The sequence below is a fragment of the Lagenorhynchus albirostris genome, chromosome 7, assembly GCF_949774975.1.
Source record: "Lagenorhynchus albirostris chromosome 7, mLagAlb1.1, whole genome shotgun sequence".
Lineage (NCBI taxonomy): Eukaryota > Metazoa > Chordata > Mammalia > Artiodactyla > Delphinidae > Lagenorhynchus > Lagenorhynchus albirostris.
This window is the reverse complement of record NC_083101.1, coordinates 18143424-18164417: the sequence shown is the minus strand read 5'-3', so window position 1 is coordinate 18164417 and position 20994 is coordinate 18143424. Positions and strand designations below refer to the sequence as shown.

At 45.1% G+C, this 20994-nt stretch overlaps 1 protein-coding gene across 1 annotated transcript in view; it reads left to right on the top strand.

Moving 5' to 3' along the window:
* Positions 1-20994, top strand: part of PAPPA (pappalysin 1) — a 250562-nt gene that overhangs the window by 76914 nt on the left and 152654 nt on the right. The window contains exon 7 of the mRNA XM_060153316.1: positions 7640-8138. Within this exon, the coding sequence (XP_060009299.1) occupies positions 7640-8138 (499 nt within the window). The remainder of the gene's footprint in view (positions 1-7639; positions 8139-20994) is intronic.

Here is a 20994-nt window from a genome sequence, read left to right as displayed (position 1 = left end):
TAATGGTCTTTTTCATGTACTATCTCATTTGATCTGAAGATCGCCCTACAAGGCCAGTATTTTTTTTTGTCTTTTTTTTTTTTCTTAGCTTTATTGAGGTATGATTGACATATAACACTATGTAAGTTTAAGGAGTGCAATGTGATGATTTGATACATGTATGTATTTCAAAGTCACCACGGTAAGGTTAGTTAACATATCTGTCACCTCATATTTCTGTTTTTTTTTTTAAGTGAGAACATTTAAGATTTCCTCTCTAAGCAATTTTCAATACAGTATTGTTAACTATAGTCACCATGCTGTATATTAGAACTCCAGAATTTATTCATTATATCAGTAGGAGTTTGTACCCTTTCGAAACCCTACATCAAGGCCAGTATTCATGCATTTGTTCAACACAAGTCTTTTGAGCATCTGCACTGACCTAAGCATGTCATGCCACTTTACATATGAAGAAACAAATTCCCTGAGGTATTAAGTAAGTGCCCAAGGCCACACACCTGATAAGACACAGTATGTGTATGTTTATATATGCCCCAGACCCTGACAGCCTGTGAGGGCATAAATAAACAAGGTCACGTTAGAATCAATACACATCACTAGCCTTTGATTCTTCTACAGTTACTTCTGGGGTACCCAGGGCCTTCTTACATGTGTCACAACTCTTCCTCTCGGTTTCCTTCCATGAAACCTCCTTTTCAGGATCCATTTATCCGCAAGGCACTAGAAGGAAGCACCTCATGACTGCCACGGTTGCGGCTCCACCCATGACCAGACCTTCCCTGCACAGGGTTGTCTCCCAGGCCTCCCCAGGAGCCAACAATCTCTGTGCTACCTCACAGTACAGCTCACTGCCCCTCAGTTTTCTAGAGAAATTAAGAAACTGCCTTTCACCCAATGCTTTGTTGCACTGTCGCTTGGCCCTGAAGGAAGAGAGCTTGCAACTTAGAGAATCTCATGGAAAATTGCCTATTCCGTTTCCTCCTGCAGCGTCTCTTTCTTTGGGGCACAGGTCTAGTCCCTGAAGCCAGGCTGGCAGAGACCCCTCAGTCCTCCGTCTCGCCCTCTGTTGCCTTCAGAGACTTCCACTTAGAAGCCCCCTCTCTGTCCTTCATTCTGCTATGCAGGTCAGCTCCTGCCAGCTGTCTTTGGGTGGGGACCCCAGTCCACCAGAGGGAGCAGAATCTGACTCCTCACTGAGGTTCAGTGAGAACTCCCCCGTCTCCCTTTATATTTTTAGAAAGAAGGTTGAAAAAGAAAAAGCCAGAGATAGAATAAAGCAAGGGAGAGGGATCAGAGAGAAAAGTGAGGGAGAAAAATGACAGCGCTGTGCTCTGTTATCTTCTAAAATAGCTTAAAATAAAAATGAGAGTCGAACTGGGGAACTGGGGAACTCTAAACAAATTCATCCGGAATGTAAAGCCAGAGGGATGCCTGGGAGAAACCCTTAGCTCAACCTCACAGAATCACAGGCTGTCAGCCGTGGAAGGGACACCTGGGGTCATCCAGCCCCAGGTCCCACCCCGGGCAGGAATCCCCTTTGTGCCCTCCCTCACCGAGGCTCTCCCAGCACCAGCTCGTGTATTTCCTTGGCCTTCCCGTTCTAGCTCCATCTGTTAGAAAGTTCTTCCTAAAATCTGCAGTGGTAACTTTTTCACCCAAACTGAACCCACGTTGGGTTCTCACAGAAGACGGTATGGGTCTCTTCCATGCAAGGAATGAACCCATCTCATCTCTGCCCACCATAGGGACTGTGCTGGGCACATGGACTGGGCAGAGCTGACTGTCTAATAGGGGAGTCAGATGAGTACGTGGGCAATCACCATCGGGTGTGATGAGGCTTGTGCTGCGTAGGGGACCTCGCCCCAAATTGAGACTCATGCCACCCAGGAAATGTTAACACACCAGTGAACAAGGCACATTTAAGAATGTGAGAGGGGCTTCCCTGGTGGCGCAGTGGTTGAGAGTCCGCCTGCCGATGCAGGGGACACGGGTTTGTGCCCCGGTCCGGGAAGATCCCACGTGCCGCGGAGCGGCTGAGCCCGTGAGCCGTCTGCGCGTCCGGAGCCTGTGCTCCGTAACGGTAGGGGCCCCGACAGTGAGAGGCCCGCGTACCGCAAAAAAAAAAAAAAAAAGAATGTGAGAGGAGTTGGATATGTTTAGAGCACTGGTTTTCTCAGTGTGATCTGGAGGCTTATGGGGTTCCTAAGACTTTGTAGTGTGTCCTCAAAGTCCAAAGGTATTTTCATAATAATGCTATGCCACTGTTGACCTTTTTCACGCTCATTCTTTCCTGAGTGTACAGTGGAGCTTCCCAGCAGCTGCATGGCATGCGATGTTTTACTGCTCTGACAGCTAATGGGACACATACTTATGTGTCCTTGTGTTTTAAAGTTTCTCAGTTTTAGTCCACAATGTGGTAACGTCTGATAGATATAACGTACATAAACGAAAGTTCTTCAATAATGGGGTAAGAACTTAAATGGGTCTGGAGTATGAAAAGGAAGGTGTGGGTGAGGGAGAGGTTGGACTGGGGTGATATGTGTAATGTCCGGATAAGGCTGGGTTTGGATTATTCTGAGGGCAGTGAGGAGATGCCACGTGCCTTGGCAGGTGCCTGGAATATGGTGAGGTGTGCTTGTTAGAAAGATCGTCTGGGCTGCTCTGTGGCGAAGAGATCGGGGGAGGAGTGGATGGGGGAAAGGGCGCATCCCCGTGGCTGTATCAGGAATCCAGCAGACGGATGGCGGTGGCCTGGATGAGGTCAGTGGCGGTGATACTGGAGAAGAATCAATGGAATTGAGAGAGATTTGGGAGGAAGAAGTAGCAAGACTCTACCCTGAGACTTTTCTGGCTAAAATCATCTTGGTTTGTTCTACCACTTGAACGAAAGAAATAATTTCCTGGTATCTCCCCACACCTCCATCCAGCCAAACTGTCAATTGGTTAGGTCTGTTCCTGGTTCACCCCTCTCCCTCTTCAAGCATGATATGCAGAGTGGAGTCCCACTGAAGTGCTGAGCGCCCCCTGTACCCTGAGCTGACCGAGGCCTCCAAGGAAACCCAGCAGCCCCGGGTTTTCCTTCAGGATATGCAAATTGAGTACAGGCAGGCCAGGAAGAGGCTCTGTTCTTTTTTTAGAGCATCCTATTACAGGCTGTGTGATCCATTTGGCTCAGACCCTTTTAATATTCGTAAAGAAATAAACTTTTCCGTGAGCCAAACTCTGCAATTTATTTCTCAACTCATTTTCATCCTATTTATCTTTGCGTGTTTAAGTTTTTGGACTTCCCAAACTAACATAAAACTCCCCAGTCTGTGAGCGATGCCAGAGTATCTCTGGGGTTGGGGAAAGAGCATGGGTGTGGGGGGGGCTGACGAGGATGGGATTTTGGTCTGAGTCTGGCCATCAGTGTGCTCTGTGCCCTTGAGTGAGTCACTTTGCTTCTCTGAAGATAGCATCTTATCCGTAGAACAAACGTCCTTTCCAGCTGTGATATTTTATTATCCGTAGAACAAACGTCCTTTCCAGCTGTGATATTTTAACTCCATATTAACAGGATAGAAAATTCTTCATTTAACAGATATTTACTGCACATTCAGTATGTTCCATTAACTCCATTTCATGAACTTCAGGTAAATACAATCACGGAGATTCTTGCCTTTGGCCACAGAACATGGTTGTACCAAGAAGAAACCTATTTTCCCTTCTCTTGAGCAAAAACTATATTTCATAGATGAATATTTTCTGAGGTATTCAATACCATGATACGCTTGTAGCTCAGGAATTAGATAGCTAGATCTGATCGACTCAAATTTCAGTGAAGATCCCTTATGCAAGCCTATAATACATTGCAACTCCTGGGTTTTCCATGAGAGATTTAACACATGGCACTGGCTGTTTTCATTCTTACTTGTGTGAATATTTTCCCCATTTTTCTGCCCAGAATATTTCAGTGTGCTAAAGGATTCATCTAGAAAAAACCTGACACCAAGTTGTTATATTTGTGTCAACAGCTGCAGTGTATATACACAAAGATATGTAATAGATGTCTGTATAGATCATCATAAATGTAAATTTAAATCAGCATAGGTATGTATAAATATATTTCACGTCACATATGGCCTCATCTCTAGTGGACAGCTTATATGAACATGTAACTCTTCATTTTGTCAGCATATATACAAAAAGATGTGTATTGGTAATGAAGTAACAGTTCCTTTGTACTTTTCTTCCTTCCCCCTTCCTTTCTTCCCTCATCCCTTCCTCCCCTCCCCTCCCCTCCCCTCCCCTCCCCTCCCCCCCTCCCCTCCCCTCCCCTCCCCTCCCCTCCCCTCCCCCTCCCTTCCCCTCCCCTCCCTCCCCTCCCCTTCCCTTTACTTTTCTCAACCCTTCTCCCAGATTTATCACCACACATCCAATTCGTTTCCCAGCTGCATCCATTTTTCTTCCGTAGGGACACTGATTTGTCCTCATCTCTGATGTTCCCTTTGTACAAGCAGCAGTTGTGTATTATCTGAATTAGTACAGCAGTTTCTTAACTGTCTTCACTGGACTAGAAGCTCCATGAGGGCAGAGACCATGTCTGCAAAACCTGTTTTCCCAGTGACTATAGCCTAACACTGGACACAGACCAGACAGTCAACAGTTATTCCCTGGATGGATGGATGGAGAGTATCTGTGACTCCAAACATTGGTTTTTCTGAAAGACAGCTTTCATTTGCTTGCTTCAAATTCTTCAGTAGCTCCCAAGCTCTCTCAGCATAAAGTTCAGTTTCCTTAACGTGATGTGCAAGACCCTTCATAATCTGGGTTCGGCCTAGCATGCCAGCCTTACCGCCACTTACTGCTTTCCCGTTGCACTCAAAACCACAGTCATCTTATTTCACATTCTCTCTCAACTGTTCTCTTCGCTTGGAATACCTCCTTTTCCCAAGCTTTCCCTTCTTAATTCTTCCTTATGTTTCAAAACAGAGCTAATGTACTTGTGAATATGTTCCTCTGTTAAATATCTCATCCCATTTGAGTGTTATAGCACCCCTGTCGGGTAAGCATCATTAGAGTAGGTGACACTGTGAGAAACTGTATAGTTGATATTTTAACCCATCTTTCATTCCTTCAAAGCTTGGCATGATCCCTGGACCAACAGTATCACATAGTATCCTACTCCCCACCAAGGAATTACTTAACCATCTCAGGCTCTGTTTCCTCTTCCGTAAAATGAGTTTCATAAGACCAACGTCATAGACTTATGGCCAGGATGAAAAGAGCTGAGGCATGTAGCGTGCCTGGCACAGTGCCCAGCACACAGAGAGTGGCCAGTGCATGAAGACTGGTATTATTATGGGATTGCTGCTTTTTTGATGGCTTGGACTCAGGGCCCCTTGAGGCTCTTTTGTACATCTAAAAGTTGGTCTCTGATAACCAGACAAGCACACACTTTGCAAATATTTCTAGTCCTGTTTACTTACTTGAGCATAGTGACCAAGCTCACTTTCTTGTCCTTTGGAAAGCACTTGGTCCCTCTGTTGATTAACAGTGAACCAGGGATGGAAGCGTGAGCCAGACAGATTTGTCATCTTTGCTCTCCCGTGGCTCCCACCACTGACAGTCATTTTCTCCGAGGAAGGGAGAAAGATTGCTCCATTACTTGCCAGTTCCAGGAGAGCCCATGGTGGAGGGCAGGGGGGTGTTCACCTGGCACCTGCCGTGGCACAGCAGGCTCTAATACTCCGTGGAGCCTTCACTTTCTTTTGTAGCTCCATATTTGAACAAGATAGAAGATTCTTCACTTATCAAATATTTATTGAATGTCCACTGTGTTCACTATTTATGTGCCAGGCCCTGTATTAAAGACTGAATATGGTATTGAGTGAAACAGAGCTACAAAACAGAGACAATAATGACAACTATCTTACAGGATTTTGGTAAGAATCAGATAAATAAATTAATGGCTAGGGAATGTGCTCTGTATGTATTAAAACGCTGCCCTCAGTAAAGCTTTTTGAATGAATAAGTGATACAGGAGTACCAACAACCCACAGAGTCAAAAGAATCAGGAACTCTTTGGGTTGGAGAATCGATAAGAAGAAAGGCTTCAGCCTAGGTAGGGAGTCTTGTTTGTGCCTTTGACTTAAACAACTGGTCTCTTCTATCCAGCATTTGCTGCAAGTAATAAATGAACCTGGCCAAGGAGAGGTGGAGGGAATCTTGTAGTTACATCCATCTCTTCTTGTTGTGATGTGTTATATCTAAAAAGTCTTCTGAATTTTCCTTGTTCTCCACCCCCCAGCCCCCTTGCTCCCATCTCTTTTTCTCTTCTCTTTTCCATCTCCACTGGACATCTTCTCTCTTCTCCCTTGGCTGGGCAGAGGCAAGGAGATTGGAGGCATTTACAGCTTTCACTGGAATGGCTTTTCCACCCAAAATGGCTTTCTAGTTTTCATACTGTGGTGATTCCTATTACGCTGTAACATTATCAAAACCTTTTCGGACAAAGATTGATTTTTTTCCCTTTTGCTTTAGAAATGTCCAGCATCTCCACCCCCCATCAACCACTGATGCTAAAGAATGTGGCTGATAGGACAACCTGAGATCCTTCATCCTACCCTGACCAGCTGATGTGTATCTCTTGCTAGACACCCTTAAATAAATTAGAGCCAATCACTGCATTGAGTCCTGATTACTTTTCTCAGCAGTGCAAAGGAGAGCTCTCTGAGGGTCTAGGACTAATGATCTCAGCAGAGAAAAATTCAGAAGTCGCTGCAGGCTGAGATCAGTGGGGATGAGGCATCGTCTCTCTGGGGAAAGAGTAGAAGAATCTCTCCTTCCTTCTCCCCCCTCCTAACCATCCCTCCCCTTCCTGAGTCAGACTGGACAGAGCTCAGAGAAGCTCAGTGTTATGGAATGACCTCATGTGGAGAAGGGGAGGAAAAGAGATAAGATGGCTCCAGGGCTGTCTTCCAGCTCTGTCATTCATGGTTCTAGACAGTTTCCTCCCAGAATACTCAGCCCAAGGGGCAGAAGCTATCGTTACTTACCTCCTCTTCACTGGAGGTTTCTGGCCCTTCTGTCATTCCAAGCAGGTGGTACCGAAGGCAGTGCCACAGGGATGCTAGTTTATTTTAGCGGCTCTTCCATTCAGTCTGGAGAACAACGAGGAACTTCAGGACGAGACAAAGCTAGGCTCTAATGCTGACTGTTAACTTCAAGCTGTGAGACTCTGGTTAGTTCACTCCACACTTCTGAGCCTTAGTTGCCTCATCTCAGAAATGAGTCCTTGCAAGAATTAAACAGGTTCAGAGGACACAGTGAATGTTCAGCAAATGTGCGTTCCTTCCTTCTTTCCATCTGAGGCAGAAAAGCCTACAAGTAATCAATGAGGCAGGGCAGTTTGGGCACCGACACAATCATAAGACACTTATTTGAATGTAGTTTTGACCAGATGTCTGGTGATTCGTCCAGATCTGTATGGCAGGTGTGGGGATGAGCTGGGTGCTGTGCACACAGCACGTTCACCAAGACGCTGAGGATCTTCCCTCTCTTTTTACCCTCTCTGTGAGTTCTAGTCAGGCCAGTGTCACCAGAGGTCCGCAGGAAACTCTGAGGACGAACTCATCCCCTCATCTCTTGTCCACAGGTCATCCAGATGTTGAACAACCCTGTAAGTCCAGTGTCCGCACCTGGAGCCCAAATTCAGCTGTCAACCCACACACAGTCCCTCCAGCCTGCCCTGAGCCACAAGGCTGCTACCTTGAACTGGAATTCCACTACCCCTTGGTCCCTGAGTCTTTGACCATCTGGGTGACCTTTGTCTCCACTGACTGGGACTCCAGTGGGGCTGTCAATGACATCAAACTATTGACTGTCAGTGGGAAGAACATCTCCCTGGGCCCTCAGAACGTCTTCTGTGATGTCCCACTGACCATCAAACTCCGGGATGTGAGCGAGAAGGTGTTTGGCATCCAGATCTACACGTTGGATGAGCACTTGGAGATAGATGCGGCCATGTTGACCTCTGTTGCAGACACCCCACTCTGCCTGGAGTGTAAGCCCTTGCAGTACAAGGTGGTCCGGGATCCTCCTCTCCAGGTGGACGTGGCCTCCACCCTGCACTTCAATAGAAGATTCACAGACATGTAAGTGCACTCTCTGGATCAAGTGGGTGGGCTGTAGAGGGATGTAAGGAGGGTCAGAGAGGCCTGCACTGGAAGGAGCTTCATCACAGCCAGACTCACTTCTAGGGATTTGTAACCTGGTGTTGGCTGTAGAATTGTCTTAACAAGGCAGAGTTGATATGGTGGGAAGAACAGTGGACAAAGAACCAGGAGTCCTGAATCTTGCTGGCGGCCCTAACATGTAACTCTAAGCCTCTCTGACCTCTCTGCAGCGTAGTTTTCCCAACAGTAAAGTGAAGGAGGCTGGATGAGAGTAGCAATGAGAAAGTCGTGTATTACTAATGAAAGTACAAGAACCGGAGTTTGCTAATGATTTCCCTCTTATATTAAATTGAAGAGTATTCATGCATTGTGATTGCTTTTCCAGTGGGTGAGAAGGGGGTGAAGTTATAGCAGGTTGGCTGGGAATTGGGCATGTTGCTGGATGTTTGCATAAGAATATTGCTGGAAGGTGAACATAACCAGTAACAGTCCTTGTTTTCCAGTGTGGAAGAGAGGGTCTTACCCATTAGATCCTTAGGAGCCTTTGCAGCTCTAGGTCTCCATGATTCTTTTCGGGTACTCATTGCTTTGATGTGAGATACTGTTTGTCCTTAATGTTCCTTTCTCAGCCCACCTCTCTTATCACCTCTTCCTCAGATATCCTGAGGATTTATGTTTTATGAGAGGGGCTGCCTTACTTTGAAGGCATTAGTGCTTTTCCCATATGCCAGACAATGGGCTAAGGTCTTTGCATCTTTTACTTATTTCATCCTCCCCACAACCACAGCCCTAGTCTCCTTCTCATTTTACAAAGAAGGAAACTGTAGCTTAGAGACAGGAAGTCACTTGTCCAAGATCACATACTTAGGAAGTGGTGAGATCAGGATTGGAATTCATCCTGACTCCTAAGCCAGTGCACTTAACCACTGTTCAATTAAAGACGTGATTCCAATTTCTGCTTTAATCTAACAAATGAGGGAACCTTAGCTACACCTAATTTGGGTACCAAGAGTCTATGAAGTCAACCACCAAACATTGGTTGAACCTCTTCTATGTACAAGTGACATGGGTGGGGAACACTTTGAGTATTGAAAAGAACAGGAGCTCGAGAGTCAGACACCTTGTGTCTAGCCCCAGCCAGTCCACTTACTAATGTTAGATAAATCAGTCCATCTCTTTGAGCTTTGACTTCCTCTTCCGTGTGATGAAAATGTTGACGTCAACGGTTTCTATGGGCCTTTTGTGGCACTTTCTTTGGTTCTAAGATGATACAAGACACAATCTCTGCTCTGTCTACTTGAAAATATTTGCTAAGCCAAATATTATTAATAGAAACCAAGTTCTGGAGGAAACTTTTAATCTTTTTAAAAGACAGAACCACTTTCAAACACTTTACCAGCACTTCCTGTTACAATGCTGGCAATTAACATGCACATCGCAAGCAAACCCTTACCCGTTCATTGACTCAGAGATGGAGAACACCTGTTTAAGAACTCGGGGGAGCACTTGGTTTGTGTTTGAGAATGTGCTTAAAAGATCGTCTTGCCTTGAAAATATTCTATAACCCTGTCTCTTTCATCTCCTCACTTGTCTAGAATGGTAAAGTTCTATAAATATGCATCCACTTAACATTTCTGTATAAAACAATGAGGTGAAGAAATAATAGATGTCTTAAAACCTCAGCTTAAACCCAGCTTTTCTTTTTCAGCCTTGAGTTGTGAGCCTGTGAGCGCTGACACAGGTTGATAAGTGTGGAATTGTGGAAATTAAACTGAAGAAGGAAAAGCACCCTGAGTTCTGTTCTCAGCTAAGTCACCAAATTGCTGTGCATTCTTAGGCTAGTCACTTACTCTTTCCGGTGCGCCGAGGCCTTCAATCCATAAGGAAGTTGTACTAGACTAGTGGTTCTCAAAGTCAGTTGCATGCTACAAAAATTGGGGGCATTTTAAAATCACCTCCAGCTCACTTGCATCCCCGCCTCCTTCCTCCTCCTGGCCCTGCCCCAGGTATTGATCTAATTGGTAAGGAAGATAAGGCCTAACCATTAGGACTTTAAAATCTCACTGGATGATTCTAACATGCAGCCAAGTTTAAGAACCACTGCACTAAATCAGGCTCTCACAGTGTGGCCCCGTACTGGCAGCATCTGAGAATTTAGAAAAGCCATGTTCTTAGGTCCCAGCCCAGACAACTGAATCAGAAACTCTGAGTACAGGACCTTTCCAGATGATTCTGATGGTGGTTGAAGTTTCATGGTTACTGCTCTAAATGTAGATTTCGGGGATGACTCAGCCTTTGCCACTTTCCTGTAGACACTCACACTTTAGTGCTGAAGACCTTAACCACTTGGTAAAAACGCCAGTTCCTATGCCAGTTTGCTTCCAGAACCACCACTATTCGGGTCTACATTGTGTACCATTTGTTCTTTCCTTCTCAACAAATGTTTCTTTGGTCCCCACTGTGTTGCAGGCACAAGGTCTAGACTGAGGCCTTCATTGACCTTCCTCTTCGTCTTTCTTGAGTCCCAAGGAATTTATTGGAGACCTGGGCTGGGCCAGGCTCCACTTCCTGACTTGAAAGTTCTCCGAGACTCTGAAAAAATAAAATATCCTTCCAAGTCAACCTATCATTTCAGCTCCTTTATCTCTTGGTAATTCGAGTTCTAAACTCCAACACAAATACCTCTGTGTGTGTGTGTGTGTGTGTGTGTGTGTGTGTGTGTGTGTGTGTGTGTGTGTGTGTGTATGTGTATGTGTGTGTGTATTTTACTGCTCTCACATTTTTTCCATATCAAATAAATTGGCTCTTAGACAAGTTCTATATAAAGACTGTTTTGGAGAAAAAGAGGAGAGAGAAAAAAAATGCTTTCTTTTTCTTCCCTGACTCAACCCATTACATGATTCCCTTTGACCTTTGTCTTCATTTTTTCTCTCAACAAAAATGTTTATTCTTTCTGTTATCTATACTGGAGATAGTTTCCCAAGGTATGACACTGATGAAGGGAGAGGCTTCTGTGCTTACCCAGTGGATGCTTCTCGTAGACTGATTGCTTTTGGCCGGTACAAGGGAAAAAGGGGGGCTGTCTCCCTTCAGTGGAAGCCTCTGCATTGAGTGAGGACTGACACTGACAGAGGAAAACAGAACCAGTGCTGACCCTGCTTCTAACTCACTATGTGACATGAAGACACATTGCATCACCTTTTGGGGCTTTATTTTTTCTATCTGTAAAATGAGGGGACAACATATGAAGCTTTTCTCTGTGGATAGGAGTTGTTCTTAGGTGACTTTTTTTTTTTTTTTTTGGTAGTAAAAGGGACTCAGCAGAGATTGTTTATCTCTGAATCAGTACCCAGCATGGACCTCACCAGTTCTGGATGGCCTAGTGAAAGGTGTAGTTTGTGAATAATTATGATAACGATAATAACAACAATACCAATAACCACTTATTGAACATTGACTCTGTTTTAAGTGCCTGACACATATTTCTGAGGCAGCTGAAGCTCAGAAGAGTGACTTATCCAACCTAATACAGCTGGTAGTGGCAGAGCCAGGTTTAAAACCCAGGTCTAATTCCAAATTCCACCTTCTCAACCACAATACCATACCACCTCCTGCTCTAATCATGCAAAGGAAGAATTTTAGAGCTCAGACATGCATCCAAGCTGGCTACAGTTCAAGATACAGGAGGTAGGAGGCAGGATTACAACTCACAGACCACCAACCCACAGTCCATTCCTGAGACCCACTCTTGGAAGTCTGGCATCATGAGGTACATGGCCAGGTCTTTCTGTGTCTGGCTGGGAAGAAGGAGCAAGGATGCTTCTGTTTCTAAACTTGACTGCCAAGTGCTTCTGCCCTGGGCACCATGCTACTTGGGTCTGTATGGAATCTCCAGATTTCTCTAAGAAGTAAAGACTCTGGATAAAACTAAGCCCTTTTTTTTGGCTTAGAGGAAGTGAGATATAAAGCAAACCAGGAACAGTGAATAGCAGCTCACTTTCAATATTCATCTGTTCGTCTGTCTATCGTTGATTCATTCAGCAAATATTTACTGGACGTCTGTTACACACTATGCACCATGTTAGGACATGATGGTACAGTGGTGCCAGGACAGGCATGGAGTCTGCCCACATGGTGTGCCCACTCTTTGGGAAGAGAGGGGGTTAGGAAAGCAGTAGCACTGCAGTATAGTAAATGCCCTGATGGAGAAAACAGAAACAGAAAGTCAGTGGTTTCTAACCCAAACTTGGAAGAATTGAGCTGTAATTCAGGAATATAATCTCCTTGAGGACTGGATTTTTGCTGGTTTATCTGCTGGTGCAGTCCCAGGGCCTAGAACAATTCCAGGCACAAAGTAGGCACTCAGTAAATATTTTTGAATGGCTCTTGAGTGAAGAATGGGAAGGAGTTTAGCAGTTGAAGAGAAATGGAGAAGCGGTCATTTACTAAGTACCTACTGTGTGTCAAATGCTTAACTAAGGGCTTTATTTAAGTAATCTCATTTGACTTAATCTGTACAACGACTCTGCACCTGCAGCGTAGGTGGTCCTATCACCAAATTACAGGTAAGAACCTGAAACCCAGAGATTACAGAGCTATCAAACTGTGTAACTATAACTGGGGTTTGCACATAGATCCATCAGCTCCAAAGCTAGTGCTCTTATCCATTCTCTAGTTGAACAACTATGTTTGTGTTGCCTACTTTGTTTGTGCCTCTCTGTTCTTAGAATCGTTGATTTAGAGCTAGAAATATTCTTAGAAGTCATCTCTCCCAACGAGCTTCTTTGTGTGTCCCAATTAACTAATCTATTGATTTTTCTTTCACATTCAGACCTGTTAAGCTGCCAGCATAATCTCTATTTCACCTCACCTCCTCAGTACTCTCAATATAAGTCTTGGGGTAAATGAATAAACATAAAGGAAGGATTGCAGATATGAGTCCACATTTTACAGATCAAATCTCAAATCTCTTCCTCTGGATTCCACATACTCAGAAACCCCTGTCAATCAGCTCAGAAACTTTCTAGTTCGCTCATACGTTCATTTTCTCGGTGAATATTTTTTGATTTCCACCATGAACCCGAGTACTTTCAAGGCACTAGCGACGCAGTAGTGAACAGAGCAGAGAAGATCCTTGCTCTCATTCATCCCCGTGATGAAGTTGGAAGAGACGAACCAGAAAACACTACATAATATCTCAACTGGGTAGGATTTAGTAATTTTAGATAGGTGGTCAGGAAAGGCCTCTGTGATGAGGTGACATTTGAACAGAGACTGGAAGAGTCTCCTAGTGACTCATAATAGAGGCTGGGTGACCTGCCATCATTGAGATCCTAGCCTGTTTGGAACACAGATGTCTTATAACGTGATCCTTGGCCCTTGATCACTGTCTGGCTTATCTTAGATTGAACTGTGCCTGCGTTTTTTCCTCTTACCTGGTTCAGATGCTTAAATACAAAATGTAGCACGCTCACTCATCAGAGTCAAGGGTCCATGAATGCTTGCCAGGTAAATGAGTGAAGAGTGAGTCAGCAGTAGAACCTCTCAGAAAAAGGGTCTCTTGCTTTCACATCTTAGCCGTAGTATTGACACATGATGCCGTAGTAAGCCTCAGAGGGTTGGGAAAGGTTAGACCAAATTGGGGTCAACTGAAGCACAGGTGGCTCCTCCGTGCTGTTTCTGTGGCTCTCAAGGTGAGTCACCATTTCATTTTTTGTCTCAGCCACATTTCTTTTCCTGGCTCTTTCTGTATGTCACCTAGTCATGCATTCTTTGTTCTTGTATGTATTCATTTTTTTCATTCATTCATCAACCAAATAGTGAAAATCTAATTTAATCATATTCAGTGATACTTTCTTTACTTCATAGATATTTACTAGGTGTCTGTTCTGTGCCGTGCTCTATGCTGGAACTACAGATCCCTAGTCTCATGAGCACACAGTTTAAAGGGGGAAATGGGCAAAGAAATCAGGTGATTATACTGCAGCATGAAAAGTGTATGGTGTGAGGGTCACAAGAAGGGTATATAAAACACAAGAAGGGCATCTAACCCAGCTCGAGATGGTTTAGGAAGGTTTCTTGGAAGAAGTCATGTCTAAGCTGAGACCCGAAGGATGAATAAAAGTTGATCATTGAAGAAGTTTGCCATAGGATGGATGGTTTAAACCAAGTGGATGCTTAGCGAAAATTGATAAATGAATGAATGCATACACGAAAGACTGAATGAAAGAATGAATGAACCAACCTACCCTACTTCATGGCAGAAGAGCATGTTCAGTCTCAGATCGAATGTAGAAATGTAGTAATCTGAGCTCTCTGTCCACTTTGGTCCCTATATCTACTTCATTCCTTTTAACTGCTATAGAACATTCCACAGTAGGAATGTGCTGCAGGTTATTTAGGTGTATCCATGGTCATGACTACTCAACAAAGTGGAAGTGCTTTGTCTTTGCCCGTTTGATGGGTAAAACATGGCTTCTCATTGGTGTTCCTGTGATTGAGCATCATGAATGAGCAGCTTTTCAAATATCGACTGGCTGTTTACATTCCCTCTTCTGTGACTTGTCTATTAATATCTTTAAGTGGTGTCTGATTGTTAATCTTTTCACACCTCAGTTTTCCCATCTGCTAAATTGGGATTTTAATGTCAGCCCTCCTGCATATCCATCAGTGTTACTGGAATCTAGGGTAAAACGGGTAGTCAAGAGGGAACTAGCATTTATGAAGAAGTTACTCTTAGTAATCATTTATTCATTGATATATTTCTCAAACGTTCCTTGGATGGGAACCATGCCACATTCTGAAGATACAGTGGTTACCAAAAACCAACCCGGTTTCTGACCTCAGTGGAGTGTACATTTAATCACTGTGTTAGCCACCATCACTTATGCGGGTAGCACTTACTACTAGCTGTACTAGCATCCCTACTGCTGATAATTACCATGTAGTAAATACTTCATATATGCTCAGTATTTTTACAAGCCTACCAATGAGGTGTAGTTATCAGTATGCTTTATTTTTAGATGGGGAAGGTCAGACCCAAAAAGGTAAAGTCGTTCATTTAAGGTCCCACAGTTAATAGATGCTCAAGTCAAGTTTTACATCTCCCTGCCTGACGCCAAAGGGCATGCCTGGCAAACTATAGAGCATAATCATTGCTATGACAGGAAAAGGACAAGGTGGCATCTTGATGGATGGAGAAAGTAGATGTTAAAACGAGCTTTTCTTGTTTCCAGGAAGCAACAGAATAAACACACAGAAGAGAACTTTTTTTTTTTCCATTTAGGTTTTGAATATTTAAGTAGATGAGGAAGAGGTTTGGCACAGTGTGGGCGTGGTCAGACCAGCATGGTTTCCAGGAACCTGTTGTGGAAATGCACGCTCCAGGCTGGACCCCTCTCTGAGCAGGGCCTTTCCCCACACCTTTCCAACATGGCCTTGCCTGCGTTCTGATGTCCACCAGGACACATGAGCAGCATCAGGATTGATAGCTGTTTCTCCAAGTCCAGAACAAACACTTCTGTTCCTAGCCCAGGCCAGCAGTGTACATAGTCAGCACGATCTTCCTCTATTTTTGGAAGTCGGGCATCATCTACCTACAGCTCCCTCTCATCAGTCTTAGGCCAAGTACCTCTCAGAATGAAATACAGGTTCTGGGAACATTAGGGTAAACAAAAGGGTTTAGCAGAATCCACAGATCTCTGGGGTCAGCAGTAGCCGTAGAAGTGCTGACTGTCTCCAGGTACCTTCACGATTTTGAAAGTGTGAAGGGCCCCTGGTTGGTGCTAACACTACTGAGATCACTTACCTAAATTTCTGTGGATCAGTCTGATGCATTCCTGGACAATTATAGTGTCTCTTCTACAGATATTAATGAAGACTCACAGAAGTTAAGTGATGGACCCAAGCCTCTGTTGATAAATTTATTCATTCATTTGTTCAGTCTTTTAAGAATAAGTGCCTTCTGCGTGTCCGTCTCCATGCTGGCACTGTAATTGTGAATCTTATAACTGGATAGGAGGGCTGGTCTGAATAATAGCCCAAATAAAAATAAAATTACAACCTGAAGATGTGTTATTATGTGAGGTTATAGTAGAGCATAATTCCCCCTCAAATTAAGGGGAGATATACAGAAGACGAGACTGGAGTTGTAAGCAGGGGCCGTATTGTGAAGGGAGTTTCTGTTACGGAGTTTGGATTTGTTCATTGGGAAGTAGAGGACTAAACCAATCAGATCTGTGTTTCTATGAAATTGCTCTTGGTGCTCTGTAAAGAGGGGATCGAGGAAGAGTGAGAAAGTCCATTTAGAGGTTATTGCTAAAGTGCAAGCCAGAGATTATGATTATCTATCTGCAGGAGAAGTGGATGAATTGGGGAAATGTTTGAAAAGTAGAACCAACAGGACTTGGAGATGTATTGGATGCAAGGGTTCTGAGAAGGAGCTGTCCAATGACTCCCGGGTTTCTGGTTTGAGTGTCTGGAATGAGGGAAATGTTATTTCCCGAAATGGAGGAATAGATTTTAATTTAGTGTTTTGTTAGTGGGTGGGGTAGATCAAGAGCTCCCTTGGAAACCAATGAGTTAGTGAAGTCGGGTTGCAGTGGGTGTCCTGATGTCACCTCCTTCTTTGTTCTTTTGCCTTTCTCCCTGTGGGTAGGAAGGATGGACTGGACTTGGTTGTATGGGCACCAGTTCTTGATTTTTAAGAAAACAAGTAAATGAACGGGAACGAGAAGGAAAATAACAGCCGTCAGAGTAATTACAGATGTGGGAATAATGGAGGAATTTATCTCACACTGGGCATTGGCAAGAGGAGTGGACAGAATCCATTCAGTCTGTGCTCAGAGATGATGAGAATCCTCAGGACAGAACATAGTGGGTTTGTGTTGTATCTGCTCAAGCAGGAACCTCAGACATTACTTAGGAGACGCTGAATGTGGGATCAGGAGATCTGATTCTCAGGCCAGCACACAGCTGTCTTGCTGCGTGACCCTGAGCACGTTCCTTCAATGCTTTGAACCTCAGCTCCTGTCCCTGGAAAAAAGTGGGTGATGATTCCTGTCCATACAGTCTCACAAAGGGTGTCCTGAAAAACTAATGAGCTAATGGACTTGCAAGAACGTGATGCAATGTGGGGGAGCTATAAAGATTTCAATGTTCATGATTCTTCCTATTGTTTGGTTTTCATTAGGCTTGTTCTTGGCCAGGCCAGAGAGTATGTGTGAAAGACAAACACACAGACATGCACAGACACACTCATGAAACAGTTTCCCGTTCAACTCTACGCAGAGTTCAGTGCTGGATTAGAAGAAAGAAAAGACCATTGCACTTTAATCTCTGTAGCTGAGCTAAAGAAAAAGAGAGAAAGCCCATCAAAGTGCTGGCCCTGGAATCAGGAGACATGGCTTCCAGTACCGATCTCCTGAGGTTTTGCTATATTACTGGGTCATGATTCCCCATCTGTGGGCCCAAGTCCCCCTTCTATAAAATGAAGGCCTAGGTAAATGACTCTGAAAGTCATTTCCAGCTCTGACATTCCATTCAGACCCTCCTGGAGTTCTTACCTGCCCCGAGTATGTCTAATTCAGTAAGAGTAGAGGGACCAGGCTACATGTCCCGTGCGAGCTCAGAGACTAGCCGTCTGTAAAGAAAGCCTTCCAGGTGCACTGGGGCCCTCAGAGCTCCTTCCTGACCTACTATCTCTCTCTCTTAGGGCTTACCGATTGTTTCCATTTGGGACAATTTCAGAATGTACTGGTGCATTTTTCCTGTTCAGCGGCATTTTGACTTGACAGTGAGATACCAGAGATGGGAACTAGGTAACATTTGTCATATTATCTTCAGCTTCTTTGGAAGGACAGGCATGAAGTAGATGGTCAATAAACAGGTCAATAAAGGCATGAATGAATGAATGAGTAAATGCTTTGACAGATCAATAAGGGGTCAGAAATTTGTGGTAATACAGATGATAGCTGGTATATTGGAGGTCTTCCTTTAAATGTCTGAAATGGATTCGTTACCAGAGGGGCAAAAGGATCAAAGAAAATCTTATCGCATGGTCTCTTCTCCTCTTGGGGCCGCAGTCCCCCTAAAGGGAAGGGATGGGGCCAGACAATGTCAGTCAGTCTACCATCCACCCCACAGGCATTTATTTAGTACTGTCTTTGTAATGGGCCCCGTGCTGGGCAGTGGAGAGAGATAAACGGGGCAATGAAGAGCAGTCCCAACCCTCTGGGAGCTTCATCTAAGTGGTAACAAAAGTGAGAAAGGTGTTATGATAAGAGAAGCACAAGGGCTAGGAAATCCTCACTCAGCTAAAAGGTCAGTGAGATCCTCCTGGGAAAGGTGGCGTCTACACTAAGGCCGGACCATTTAGCCAGGGAAGGGAGGGGGAACTGTTTGCTCATGGTGGCTGAGGGGTCAGTTTTGAGGAGGAGAGTTTGAGCAAAGAGGCCAGAGGGGTTGAGAGGAGGCCAGCAACGTTGGTTCTAGAATGCCATGCTGACGGGTCTGGGCTTCATCCCGAGGGTGGTGAGGGACTGTTAGGGGTAAGAGAGAATCCTGATCAGGTTTGGCTTTAGGACAGCTCTTTGGCTGTGTGGCTATCTGGGCAGATGTAGGGATAGAGGCACAGACTGTAAATGATGAGGGAGGTAAGACAATGTTGCCAGCACTGAAGTAGAAGCTGGCCCTGGTCTAGGGTAGTCAAGGCGGGAATGGAGAGAACTGGATGGGGCTGAGCAGTGTTGATGGGATGCATGTACCCCACGACTGGTCAGAGGGAGGAGGGAAGTGAGTGGGTCCTAGAAGTGCCTATGTTGTTGGCGTCACTGAAACGCATAATGTGGAGATAGAGGGATGTTTGGTTTGGGATGAGATGAGGACGAGTTCAAAGCTGTCTTCCCATTATCAGTCTGCGAATTGGTGGGGGCAGACAGCTACAGTTTGCTTTGAGCCATAACATTTCTGTGTACAGATTCAGGAGCAGGTGAGGCGAGCTTGTGCATGTGTACGTGTGTGTGTGCATGCGTGCATGACTCTGTGTGTGTGTGTGTGTGTGTGTGTGTGTGTGTGTGTGTGTGTGTTTTGGGGGGTGGGCAGACAAGACCTGTGAGACCACCTGTTTTCATCATGCATCGATTCTCAGTGTTGTCCAGTGTTCTCAAAGGTCCCCTGTTGGGGTCGTGGGGTTAATCTTCCGCCACACTAATACCTATAACGTTACGAGGCACGGGCTTTGTTTTCTACCCAGGATTAATCATTCACTCATGGGCTTTAATACAAGCCAGACACCACCTCACTGTGCCTCATGCAAAGCAATGCCAGTGCCCCCTTCCATTTTAATGCTGCTTTCACGTTCTTGTTGTCAGAGTGGGAAATAGGTTTTTTACCTGCGCTTCAATATCCTATAAACTGAAAAGTTTGAATTCTTCCATCCAGCGATGTTCGTCACAAAATGCCAGGAAAGCTGGACTCTGCCATTAACGTTCTGCATGACTTGGGGCAACTTATTCCCTCCTTCTCTGGGCTCTAGCATCCATCCCACAGGGAGACGCTGTGGTCCTTGTATACAAACTCAGTCCCCAAAAGTTTTCAGCAGAGAGAATTCTGAGGTGCTCACACCTCCTCCTGTCTAGGAATTAGACTCAAAACCTCTCAGGCCAGGAAGGAACATGGAAGCACTGACACTCTACAAATGAGAGAATTGAGCCCAGAGAGGGGAGGCCACTTCCTCAGTCACACAGACCTTTGATGCCAGAAGAGGGAATTGAACCTAGGGCTCCTGATACCCAATCCAGGTGCGCCTTCCCCCAACATCACGGCGTGCTGGAGTTTGGCCAGACCTTGGGATTCAGCTTTGAGCTCAGCTCTCTCTGATCATGAAGAAGTCTCCGTTGGCTGCTCAGGGTGAAATCATAGTGCGCTGACATTAGTAACGTCATGGCAGCTGGTGCTGGTGAGGGGGGTGGTATAGGAAATGAGAGAACGCATTTGGCCAAGCTCCGGGTCCACGTGACCCTCCAAGAGCCCTCATTTCAAAACAAACTCAATCTTTTAAGTTCAAGTTCTCCCCTCTCGTCAGAAACGTGACTTCCTGCTTCTAAGAAGCCAGGCTTACAAAAGGGCTCAGAAGACTTCGCGGACATCAAATAGCTCTTACAAAATAGCGTTTTGATGAGTTAAGTGTAAATGAATCAGAAACATAAGGATTACATTTTCCCCAAGCGCACATGGGTTTCAAAATTCGAGGGGAAGTGTAGTTTGCTCACTGCACGCCGACTTTCACCGAATCCAAAGCATTCATGGGGAGGGTGGGGCTAGGGGGGCGAAGAAAGAGATGCCCAGCCCCCAAATGGTTTTAGATGTGATGCCAAATTCGAAAATGCTGTTGGGCTCACCCTCTGCCAGTAATAAAATCGCTGGCCACCCAGAGAGGCCACAGGAAGGAGAAGGGAGGCTGCTTTCCCCACTGGCCCCTGGTCCTCAACAACTGTGTTCAGTTAGTGCCGCTCAATCACCAGCTGTCACTGGGTCCCCTTGTTGACTCCTGGCCCCCATGTGGCCTCCATTTTCACACTGTGCTGCATGCCTTGTTTACCCCTGACTATATCTGGTGTTTTGGCTCCCAGGGGTCTTGGCGACCGGTCAGTTTGTCACAGGCCCCTGCTCTGCGATCAGGAGACCTGTCCATCACCAGCACGGGTGTTTGGGGAAGCTGTCACACATCACCTCTGGTTGCATTCAGGAAGAACAAGAGTCCCTTGTAGTTCTTTTCCTCTCTCCTTTCTTTAATGCTATACAGGTGTGGCGTTTCCCCCAAACTGGTAAATGTCTT